At 41.4% G+C, this 12042-nt stretch overlaps 1 protein-coding gene across 2 annotated transcripts in view; it reads right to left on the bottom strand.

Moving 5' to 3' along the window:
* The window catches only part of LOC143974873 (sodium/hydrogen exchanger 9B2-like), an 82801-nt gene that overhangs the window by 26687 nt on the left and 44072 nt on the right, over window positions 1-12042 (bottom strand). For both annotated transcript variants that reach the window (XM_077476650.1, XM_077476649.1), the window contains exon 8: window positions 8080-8186. In XM_077476650.1, coding sequence (XP_077332776.1) covers window positions 8080-8186 — 107 coding nt within the window. The remainder of the gene's footprint in view (window positions 1-8079; window positions 8187-12042) is intronic.

The following is a 12042-nucleotide window of genomic DNA, read 5'->3' on the forward strand; positions in this document are numbered from 1 at the left end:
TGGATGCGAGAAGGAATAGAGGACACGTGCCCACCGTCACCTCTGCCTGGAGAGGATTTATATTCCCCTGGACACCCTTATTGGGTGGCAACTTATGACATTTGAATGTGTGGGCTGTGTGGGAGGACCGCTTTTTGTGGCTTCCTGGAACAGTCCACCCATAAACATGCTACTTTCCTGCAATTGGTTGTGATGTGTTCTGATGTATAGTTCAATGTATATAGGCCTTTGATTTAATATTTCCATATATATTTAAATTTTGGTCTTCCCTCTTTCTTGTTTTATCATGGTGTTCCCTGCTTGGACAAGTTATGGCAACCATGGACATTTTTACAATCTCCTGGGTGGATCTTGCCCTAACCCGCCCGGCGCACGTAGGCCTCCTGCTACGACGATTCTTTGTCCTGAGGTTTATTTGCATCTGTGAGGCGGTCAGTGGTGGTAAAGTAATTAGGTAGATTTTGTGGGCACAAGGACCATAATATGTATGCAGTGTATATAGCGACTCAGGAGAGAAACTCTTATAGCCTAAGGAAATCAGATCACAGGCCCATTGGTCAGATAGTCGAGAGGACCATCGGCTGCAAACTCCAGAAGGCGACCCCCCACCCGAGACATGGGTGGGGGCAAACCTTCATGTGGTAGCACTTTTGTTCGCAGGCTTGCAGTTCCAGGGACGTTTCATGACAGACATTGATCTAACGATCCACTTTTATCTAAAGGGAATGTTGGAAAATTTTCATCTGATCAGTGTATTATGAGAGCAGTGGCATCTCACTGTTAAGCTGGCCATCGATGAGTCTTTTTTTCCCCCCATTAAACCAGTGGGTTGAATGATAAATACACTGATTAGCAGTGCCCACTATAGCCTGCGGCGTTGGTCAAATGGGTAAATCTGACAGGGCATCGAATTTCTATCTATATGGCCAGCTTTAGAATACAATAATACAGCAGGGAGGATTTCTACATTCACCTCGTTTTTGTGGATGGGGAAATCTGTTCTTTTAATCAGCCCACTGGCTTATCGAAAAAAACAAAACAAAAAAACAATCCATGTATAACCAGTCTTAGGCCTCATTCACACGAGGCGGATCCGCTCAGCGGAGTCCACCAGCTCAGCAGGCGATCTCCGCTGAGCCAGTGGATGACAGGGCCGTCTCTGCTCACTGGGCGGGGAAGGGCCTGTCAGAACGCCGCTGATTCCTATGGAGGGATCGGATGAAAACAGAATGCATGTCCGTTTTCATCAGAGCCCACTGCTTTGTCATTTGCAACTGTTTTAATGAAGTTCATCTTGAAAGAAGGCACAGCAAAGTGTTAGCTCTCCATCTTTATTCTGTTTAGGGTAATGCATCTGTGGGGGAAAATGAATCTTTCCTCCTCACTGCCTGTTTTAACCTCTAAATACCTGCACCACAACCACATGGTGAATGAGTCACATTTGACGGGAGCTACCACCTGCCAAATGTAACAGCCTGTATAACCTTTGCCTCCCATCTGCTGTGTTTGCAGCTTAAAGCGGAGTTCCGGCAGCAATATGACTTTTAAGATAAAAATACCCCTAGAATACTCATACAAAGTAACAAAGGTATGCTGTAAACTATGCCTAGTTTTCTATCTCTGCAAGCATTGTTTTCTTACTTTATGAAGTTTCTGCACAGGGCAGACATCTCCAGTGTGGGCATCTGAAGCCACAGTGTCCTTTCCAGATTCCGGCAACCCAACATGCACCTGCCAATCTTGAGCATGTGCAGTGCGGTGACATTTTGGTCAGCTTGGCATTTTGGAAAATCTTTACCATGCCAAGCTGACCAAGATTTTCCATAGATACCAATGTTAAATGTTACTTGGGCCATGCCATGCCAAGCTGACCAAGATCTCCCAGGAGCCAATGCAAAACTGGAAATGACGCACAGCCCCTTAGAGGAGGAGGTGAAATTAAATCTAGACATAAATCAGGTGAGTGAACAGAAAAAAAAAAATTGCCAATTCATTTTAAGGATGCACATTCTCTGCATGGTAGGGAGTGAAAAATGTGGGTGGAACTCCACTTTCAGGAGGAGCAGTTGGGGGAGGTAAAAAAAACGCAGCTCAGCTGTGAGCTGAACCCCCACCCCCCCCAAAAAAAAAAAAAAAAAAAAAAAAAAAAAAAAAGGAAGATCATCTACAGCTCTGTACCTAACATTTGTCAAAACAAAAATAAACAAACACACACACACACACACACACACTTGGATTTGATGTGACAGCGCTAAATCCTTTTATCTGTATTTGTGTATATCTCACAATTTTCATAGCTGCTTGACCATATTTTTTATTTAGGTTGTTTTGTTTAGCGTGGTCATTTTTTAATTTTCTTACATTTGGATTTGAGCTTAAACATATCCCTGGGGTAGGCAACCTTTGTGAAGTGGATACCTACTTGAATAACATGGAAGAAATCAAAAGAGGTGGGGGGGGGGGGCACTCTTTTTATCTAACAAATTAACAAAGTCCAAGTAAAAAATAAATAAAATAAAAAAAGAAGGATGGCATCAATAAAATGTGACAAATGTCACTTAAAAAATAAATAAATAAATAAATAAATAAATCGAAACTTGGTGTACCTTAAAAATTTGCGTTGGGTGAGAAATTTGGCATTCACCGTCATTCACATTTTTTTTTTCCATGTCTGGAGTGATTGATCACCAAGTCTAGAGCTGCACGATTAATCGTTAAAAGATTGCGATCTTGATTTGAAATCCACACGATCTTAAGCCTGCATTTCCATGATTATGTAACAAGGGCAGAGCAGTTCCCTTGCTCACAGCTGTCAAAAAATAAAATAAAAAGCAGCTGCCAATGTTTATCAACATTGCTCAGCTGAAAGACAGATAGAAAGAAACATTGTATATTTCTGTTTATTAATTTACAGATCAAAGGGATGAACTTTGGTCTGCAAATTAAGTCAGTTTAAAGCAACCTTGCCAAGTATAAAAAATGTATTAATTAAAAAAAAAAAAAAAAAAAGTATGAAATTGTTCCTCTGTTTAACCCCTTATTAACCCTTAATTTACGCTAATCAGCCTTGTTAACTCCTTATTCTCCTCCATTTATTTTCCTGACAATTTTTTTTTCATTTACTTCTGTTATAAACTATTAATTAAAACTTTTTTTGTTTGCTTTGTTCATTCATATTTTTACACCTTTAACATTACAAAAAGCGCAAAATAAAAATGTATTTTATTTGTAAAAATAACTTTTCAATGCTTTGTACCATTGCTGACAGCTGAAGTGTAAACAAAAAAGTTGTGGTACCCCAATTTAATGGCAAATTTTTTTATTTTTTTAACACATTACGTTATTTTTCATTACATTTTGTTAAATTTGATTGAAGCAAAGAGTATTATATGTCTTATTTTATTGCCAATTCAACAAAAAATGGTCATGGGAACCCTGAAAATAAAATGATAAAGAGGTACTCGCCTACTAATGTTGAGGCCTCAGGGTGTGATCAAAATGATTGTAATGAACAAAAACAAAAAACAAACAAACATACACACCCAAGGGAGTTACCTCTAAAAAACATGTTTATTACGTAAAAGTATTACAAAAGGTCAGCATCATATACACAGAAAGCCCCCACACACCCACCCTACCTAAAAACCTCCCTAAATGATCCCTCCCCAAACTAATCCCAGGACACTACCAATAGGGGGATAGCAGTCCCCCATGGTACATGGAATAACACCCACCCCTGAACTAACCTGTGTCCCACCTGAAAGGGACCAGCCATAACCTGCCTTAACAGGGCCCTGATAAGTTCAGTACCCCACCTTAGAACCACTGAGGGTGAATGGGGCACTGAACAAACCAAGGTCTCTGTGGAAAACACCTACCAGCACTAGAAGAGTTGCCATCTCATCCCATTAAAACCAAACACATTAATTACACAGGCTCTGTGGCTAATTAAGTATGTAATTAAACTCACTTGGTGTCTTATCTGCATTAAATTAGCCCCAGAAACTGTGCAATTCATATGTGTTTGGGTTTAAATGGATGAGGTGGCAACCCTAAGCACTAGTCAGGAAGGCCCATAATGGACTCAACACTATAGTCCTAATGAAATAATTCAGTAGGATCCTCTAGTTATCATGACTCTGTATACTGTGACCTATACAGGGTCCAAATTAGAAAGGTTCATAGAGTTGGTTAGACAACCAGTACTGGAGATGAAGGTGCTATGAAGGGCCATGTTTCAGGTTCTAGAGGCAGATGTACAGTGCCTTGCGAAAGTATTCGGCCCCCTTGAACTTTTCAACCTTTTGCCACATTTCAGGCTTCAAACATAAAGATATAAAATTTTAATTTTTTGTGAAGAATCACCAACAAGTGAGACACAATTGTGAAGTGGAACGAAATTTATTGGATTTTTGAAACTTTTTTAACTAATAAAATAAAATGAAAAGTGGGGCGTGCAAAATTATTCGGCCCCCTTGCTTTAATACTTTGTAGAGCCACCTTTTGCTGCGATTACAGCTGCAAGTCGCTTGGGGTATGTCTCTATCAGTTTTGCACATCGAGAGACTAAAATTCTTGCCCATTCTTCCTTGCAAAACAGCTCGAGCTCAGTGAGGTTGGATGGAGAGCGTTTGTGAACAGCAGTTTTCATCTCCTTCCACAGATTCTCGATTGGATTCAGGTCTGGACTTTGACTTGGCCATTCTAACACCTGGATACGTTTATTTGTGAACCATTCCTTTGTAGATTTTGCTGTATGTTTGGGATCATTGTCTTGTTGGGAGATAAATCTCCGTCCCAGTTTCAGGTCTTTTGCAGACTCCAACAGGTTTTCATCCAGAATGGTCCTGTATTTAACTGCATTCATCTTCCCCTCAATTTTAACCATCTTCCCTGTCCCTGCTGAAGAAAAGCAGGCCCAAACCATGATGCTGCCACCACCATGTTTGACAGTGGGGATGGTGTGTTGAGGGTGATGAGCTCTGTTGCTTTTACGCCAAACATATCGTTTTGCATTGTGGGCAAAAAGTTCGATTTTGGTTTCATCTGACCAGAGCACCTTCTTCCACATGTTTGGTGTGTCTCCCAGGTGGCTTGTGGCAAACTTTAGACGAGACTTTTTATGGATATCTTTGAGAAATGGCTTTCTTCTTGCCACTCTTCCATAAAGGCCAGATTTGTGCAGTGTACGACTGATTGTTGTCCTATGGACAGACTCTCCCATCTCAGCTGTAGTTATCTGCAGTTCATCCCGAGTGATCATGGGCCTCTTGGCTGCATCTCTGATCAGTCTTCTCCTTGTCTGAGCTGAAAGTTTAGAGGGATGGCCAGGTCTTGGTAGATTTGCAGTGGTCTGATACTCCTTCCATTTCAAAATGATCGCTTGCACAGTGCTCCTTGGGATGTTTAAAGCTTGGGAAATCTTTTTGTATCCAAATCTGGCTTTAAACTTCTCCACAACAGTATTACGGACCTGCCTGGTGTGTTCATTGGTCTTCATGATGCTCTCTGCGCTTTCAACAGAACCCTGAGACTATCACAGAGCAGGTGCATTTATACAGAGACTTGATTACACACAGGTGGATTCTATTTATCACCATCAGTCATTTAGGACAACATTGGATCATTCAGAGATCCTCGCTGAACTTCTGGAGTGAGTTTGCTCCACTGAAAGTAAAGGGGCCGAATAATTTTGCACGCACCACTTTTCAGTTTTTTATTTGCTAAAAAAAGTTTAAAATATCCAATAGATTTCGTTCCACTTCACAATTGTGTCCCACTTGTTGGGGATTCTTCACAAAAAATTTAAATTTTATATCTTTATGTTTGAAGCCTGAAATGTGGCAAAAGGTTGAAAAGTTCAAGGGGGCCGAATACTTTCGCAAGGCACTGTATCAGTCAATGATATTAATCAGTGCTGGGGAAGGTGAAGATGGAGGATTCATGTGAGCAATGTTGATTATCCACCTGATATAAAAGAAGAGCATTTAAGACAAACTCCTGACACTGTTCATAAAGACCAGGGTGAGTAACAGTTCATAGGACTCCCAAATTATTGCTCATGTCCAGCCTGCTGGGGCGGGGGGCGGTTCCCATGCCATGTGGGTATCCTTCCCTTACAGCCTAGAGCAGCGGAAATAGCCAGTAACATACACTATATGGTCTCATGTACTTCCTGCCCTGGGTTGTCACGATTTGTCTGGCCTCCCCCTATGCTGATGTTAGCATGCATGCTGCTGCTACTTTCAAGTGAGTTATTCATTGCAAGCAGAGACTCCACACTGACCAGCATAGTCGGATGCTGCAGTGACTCATGCTTACATCACACCATCTTGTTTGATAACCTAATATTCTGGGGTTGAAAAGCTTTAAAATAAAAAAAGTTCAGAATCGTGAACTTTTTTCCAAGCAAAAAAAAATTCTTATTTTATCCAGAATCATGCAGCTCTAACCAAGTCTGATGCAGAAGTCAGAACTGGTATTGCAGACTGACTTGCTTGACTAGTTTAGGTCTGGCTGGTCTCAATTCTTGTCTGCCTGTATAGTCTTTTTGGCCCGATTGGCTGTAATGAGTTTTTGCCTGGTTAAAAGCGGAACATCACTCTCCCAATCAACATTGGCTATTTTTAATCCTCATGCTGCTAGCGTTAGTAGATAGGTAGGAAGGTAGATCATATTTACTTGTTTTAAAAACTTTATTTTTTTACATTTCTTCAGTTACTTCATGGTTTCCTTGCCTAGGTAAATGTCGTACATCCTAGGATCAGTTTCAGTAGGGGAGTAGCCGTTCTCTCAACTAAGCACACCCTTCTGCCTGCATGCCTGAGCTAAGGGCAGATGGATCCTAGGGAGTCAATACTACACAAATCATCTGCCCTTAAACAAGATGGCCACAGCCTGAAATTACATGCCGTGTTTTTAAAAGTGACTTCTCAGCAAAATAAAGCATGGAGACAAGGATGGACGAATGGAGGAGTTTGCTTGGAATATTAAAAACAAATTAAACAGGATTTTAGATGTGTGGTGATCAGATACTGTGTAGTTCTGCTTTAAGTAGTAACTAATAGATTAAGAAAATAGTTGACAACTATTTTCATAATCGATTATGCCATTGTTTTCAGCCCTAACAACTGTACAAAGTAAGGTCAGTTGGAGTGGACCATAGGGTGAGTACATGGATTAAAAACTGGCAACAGCGTGTCAAATAAAGTAGTTCTCCTCTGGGGATATCACAAGGGACTGGCATAAAGCGGACATTAAAAGTCCTCAATTCCATACACTTCCTCTAAGTGGTTGACAAGCTCTCCAAGTGTGCAACGATCAGCATATGTATAAAAACAGAATGGCGAGATTTAGAGCTGCGGTGTGACGTCAGCAGGTGGGCTCTGTCCCCTATAGGGGGTGGAGCCCACATGCTGACGTCACACCACGGCTATCCAATTTAATTTGTATCTATACCTGTACAGCTAGCACAGCTTATAGTACCTTACTTGTGAGTATGTTTGACTCATCTTTTATGGGAATAAATTGGTTTTAAAAAACGGAGAGCACTAAATCTCACCATTCTATTTTTATACACATGCTGATCGTTACACACTTGGAGAGCTTGTCAACCACTTAGAGGAAGTGTATGGAATTGAGGGCTTCTGATGTCAGCTTTACGCCAGTCCCTTGTTATATTTCCAGAGGGGAACTGCTTTATTTGACCCGCTGATGAAACGGGTCGAATTGAGAGGTGAGCAGCCTAATACACAGGTGGCAGAGAGCACGAGCACAGTACATATGGATCATCTTTCACGAATAGCAGATTGTATTCTGTCACCCGTTTTACTCATCCTTTCATGGACTGGAATATTTAGTTCATGTCTTCATTGTATTATTTTATGCACATTGTATTTTTAGTAGCGCAGCACTGTTTATTTATGCATGATTGGCAAGATGTTTGCAGTGTATGTAGTTTTCCTTTAGCAAATTTTTTTTCAACAAAATTTGCACTATAAGCTCTGTAAAGAGCCAGAAATGCAAAATGCCCATTCTATTTACATAATAAAGTGTCCACATACTTCACAATGTTGTTACCTGGTCTTTGCTTGGAAAATAATGAAGAAAAAAACCCAGCAGTAGTCCAGCTGCAATTCCAATCACAACTTCTAACACTCCTCGGATGATGGTGTTAAGGGTAGAGCCTACAAAAAAAAAACAAACAGTTTTAATACATTTATTTTTCATTAGCCTGCTTTAAAATGAAGGTAACCACTTTTCTTTAGGCAAAATTCATATTAAATATAAAATTGTTACACAAGGCTTTCTGTAATTTATTGTTAGTAAACTAGATCTTTCAGTTCAGCCAGCTAGGGTTTTCTAATGCTTGGTGCACAGTTAGTGTACAAAAAAACTTTCACCAGAAGTTTCCTGCTTAAGTGACTGGCTCACTGCTGTTTCCAGCAGTTCTTCATACAGGATTGTAATAGAATATTATGCATGACAGACTCCCTTGTCATAGGCAGGTAGCTTGATACAACCTGCGCCTGCTGTCACTTATGCCGGGCATACATAAACAAATTTTTCCTTCAAATATTCTAATGTTCGTTTTTGACCACAGTGACAAAAAATTTAAAAGGAGCAGAATCTAAAAATTTTCTTGATTGAAAATTTGTTCAAACAGTGTATGTGGTTTTTGTTCACAAATGACATTCAGTTATTAAACTAAATTTTAAAGGCAAGTAAAATGTTTCCGATTTTCTCTACACAGAGCCCCTAAAGTGATCATAAACTTTGTATTTTTTTTTCTTTTAAAAACAACAAATTTATCATACTTACCTACTCTGTGTAATGGTTTTGCACAGAGCATCCGTGATTCTCCTTCTGGGGCCCCCTGTTGGTACTCCTTATTCCTCCTGCCTTCAGTGTCATTATAGCTAGCTGCAAAATAAAGTATAGCAAGCCCTTATAGTGGCCTGATTTTGAGCCTACTGGTTTTTGTGATCAAATAAACCTTTCGACCATTACTATTGTAGTTTTAATTTTATACAAAAGGTGGCTATTAAGGTGTATTGGAGTAAACCTATTACCCGTAAGTGTATCTGCCAAACCGGAAGTAACAGTAACTTCCGTCCAATTTCGTAATTTAACATGGGGTCACATTTATTTAAGCGTGATGTTGCTGGCATGAGTCCATACCCCAGATGATGTCTTAGAGGACGAAACGCATCGGGTGAATTTTACCAGCAACATTACGCCATTTCCAATACTTTGAACAGCCTGTTTTTTACTTCAAGAATGTGAATGTTTTTAATCTTTATTATGATTAAATATCGCAACGATATTACACCATGCAGGTTTTCTCTGTTATGATTTACAATGCATGAATACAAGGATATCTGATGACTGCCCTTCCCCCTCCTCACTAATCTGCTGTACATCCCTTGAGACTTCATTGGTGTCACACCGTGTTACGCATTGTTGACTACTTTTGAAGCAGGGACCAGTCGTACTCTTCTGCATACCAACTATAAGCTAATCACGACATTAGAGGTATATGCCTTTTCAGGTCTGTGAGTTCCGGTAAGCCTCATTCCTAAGGGTGGTGGTGTTGTCAGCATCTCTTAGAGCACTTTGTTTTCTCATCACTTGATCACATTGAAGCAGTTATCTGCCATCTGCATGGACTGTTTTCTGCACTTTATGGACTTTTTCAATGATATATAATGCTGATGCCCTCACAGGACTTTTATTAGCACAATTTACTATATATTTTTTCAATTTAATATTTATGATTTATAAGGTTATTCACTTTGCACTTTATGCAATTTCTTGATATAGATTTCATTGTTATACACAAATATTTTTAGCGCATCATCTTTTAGATTTCTTTATTCTTTAGAAAATTGTAAATTTTACAAGGTTGATGTGAGCACCTCTTCGGATGCTTTCTTCGACCTCAAGGTTTTGCAGGTGGCCGTTTAAGGTTGTAACTCCTCCGCTGATGAGCTTTCGTTATGGGTGGAGTTATTGTCTGCTGTCCCCGCCCCTAGGACATTCCTAAGGTCAAGAAGAGCTGCTGTGTCCATCAATGAACGATAGAGAAAAAAATAGTATTTTTGTACTCACCTTAAAATCCTTTTCTCTGAAGTTCATTGATGGACACAGCAGCTCTTCTTAACCTTAGGGTTATATTGCCCCTTTAGGAGAGGACTAGGCAGAAAGTGTTAAAAACAGCAACACTTGCACAGTACCGCCCAGGGGGCAGTCCTACTGGCTATAACCCCTCACACTGCATCCAGCAGCTCAGTTCGTCAAAAGCAGTACAAACATAAATAGGAGGGGTGGACGCTGTGTCTGTCAATGAACTTTAGAGAAAAGGATTTTACGGCGAGTACAAAAATCCTATTTTCTCTATCGTTCATTGACGGACACAGTAGCTCTTCTTGACCTTAGGAATGTCCTAGGGGTGGGAACAGCAAACAATAACTCCACTCATAACCAGAGCTCCTCAACGGAGGAGTTGCAACCTTAAACAGCCACCTGCAAAACCTTGCGGCCGAAGCAAGCATCCGAAGAGGCACACATATCAACCTTGTAAAATGTAGTGAAAGTGTGAATGGACGACCAGGTCGCCGCCTTACACGCCTGGGAGACGGACGCTTGATGTCGGAAAGCCCAAGAGGCACCAAATTGCCTTGGTAGAATGCGCTGTGACAGGAAAGGGAGGTGCCATCTCCTTATGGCATAAGCCTGAACTACAATCTGATCCAAGAGATGGTGGCCGACGAGACCGCCAGTCCCTTCTTCGGACCAGCCACCGATACAAACAGTGAGTCCGACCTCCGAAAAAAGAGCCGTAGCAGACAGATACAGCCACAGAGTCTGGACCATGTCCAAGGAATGCACAGACACCTCTTTTGGCCGAGGACATAAGGACGGAAACACAATGTCCTCATTTAGATGTAAGGCTGAAACAACCTTTGGAAGAAATGAAGGCTGTGGACGCAGCACCGCCTTAACCTTGTGGAGGATCAAGTAGGGAGATTTGCAAGACAAGGCCACCAACTCAGAAACCCTCCTGGCAAATGTAATGGCCATTAGAAAGACTATTTTCTAAGAGTGTCAATAAGTAAATCTCCCTAATGTCTTCAAACGGCGGTTTCTGAAGCACCGAGAGCACCAGATTCAAATCCCACGGAGGCAGTGGTGGTCAAACCGGAGGGGCCACAGGTCAAGCCCCCTGAACAAACATACTCGCCAATGAATGAGTCTCCAAGGTTCGCTGAAAAAAAAGACAGCCAAAGCTGATATCTGCCCCTTAATGGTGCAAGTTTCTGGTCCACTCCTCGCTGCAAAAACACCCTGTAAACTGAATATCTATGTGAATTCCACCTCAACTCCTCATACATGGAGATGTAGGCCCTCCACGTACAATGATAAATCTTCCAAGAAGATGACTTCCGTGCCCTCAACATAGTGGATATTACCGAATCAGACAGACCTCTGTCCCTTAGCACCTGGCTTTCAACAGCCATGCCGTTAAAGCCAGTGACGGTAAAGCAGGATGAAGTATTGGACCTTGCGACTGAAGGTCTTCTTGCATCGGCAGTAGCCAAGGAACATCCGTCTCCATTTGTAATATGTCGGCGTACCAAGGACATAGAGGCCAATCTGGGGCAATCAGAATTACCGGAATCCCCTCAGCCTCCACTCTGCGAAGCAGACGTGGTAGAAGTTTGAATGGAGAGAAAGCATAAATCAGATAATGCCCCCATGAAGCCATCAACGCATCTGCCGCATCCGCCCAGGGATCCTTTGACCTAGCCACAAACCTCTGTACCTTTCGATTGAGTCATGAAGCCAGTAGATCCATATCTGGTGTGCCCCACCTTAGGCAAAGGAGCCAAAATACATCTGGATGTAGCAACCATTCCCCTTGGTCCAGCATCTGACGACTTAGGTAGTCCGCTTGCCAGTTTTCTATGCCAGGAATGTACGCAGACGACAGAGCCGACACGCGCCAATCTGCCCACCGCAGAATGTAAGTGACCTCCAGTG

The sequence above is a fragment of the Lithobates pipiens genome, unplaced genomic scaffold (genome assembly GCF_037356315.1).
Source record: "Lithobates pipiens isolate NorthernLeopardFrog02 unplaced genomic scaffold, aLitPip1_a1.2 Scaffold_13, whole genome shotgun sequence".
NCBI lineage: Eukaryota > Metazoa > Chordata > Amphibia > Anura > Ranidae > Lithobates > Lithobates pipiens.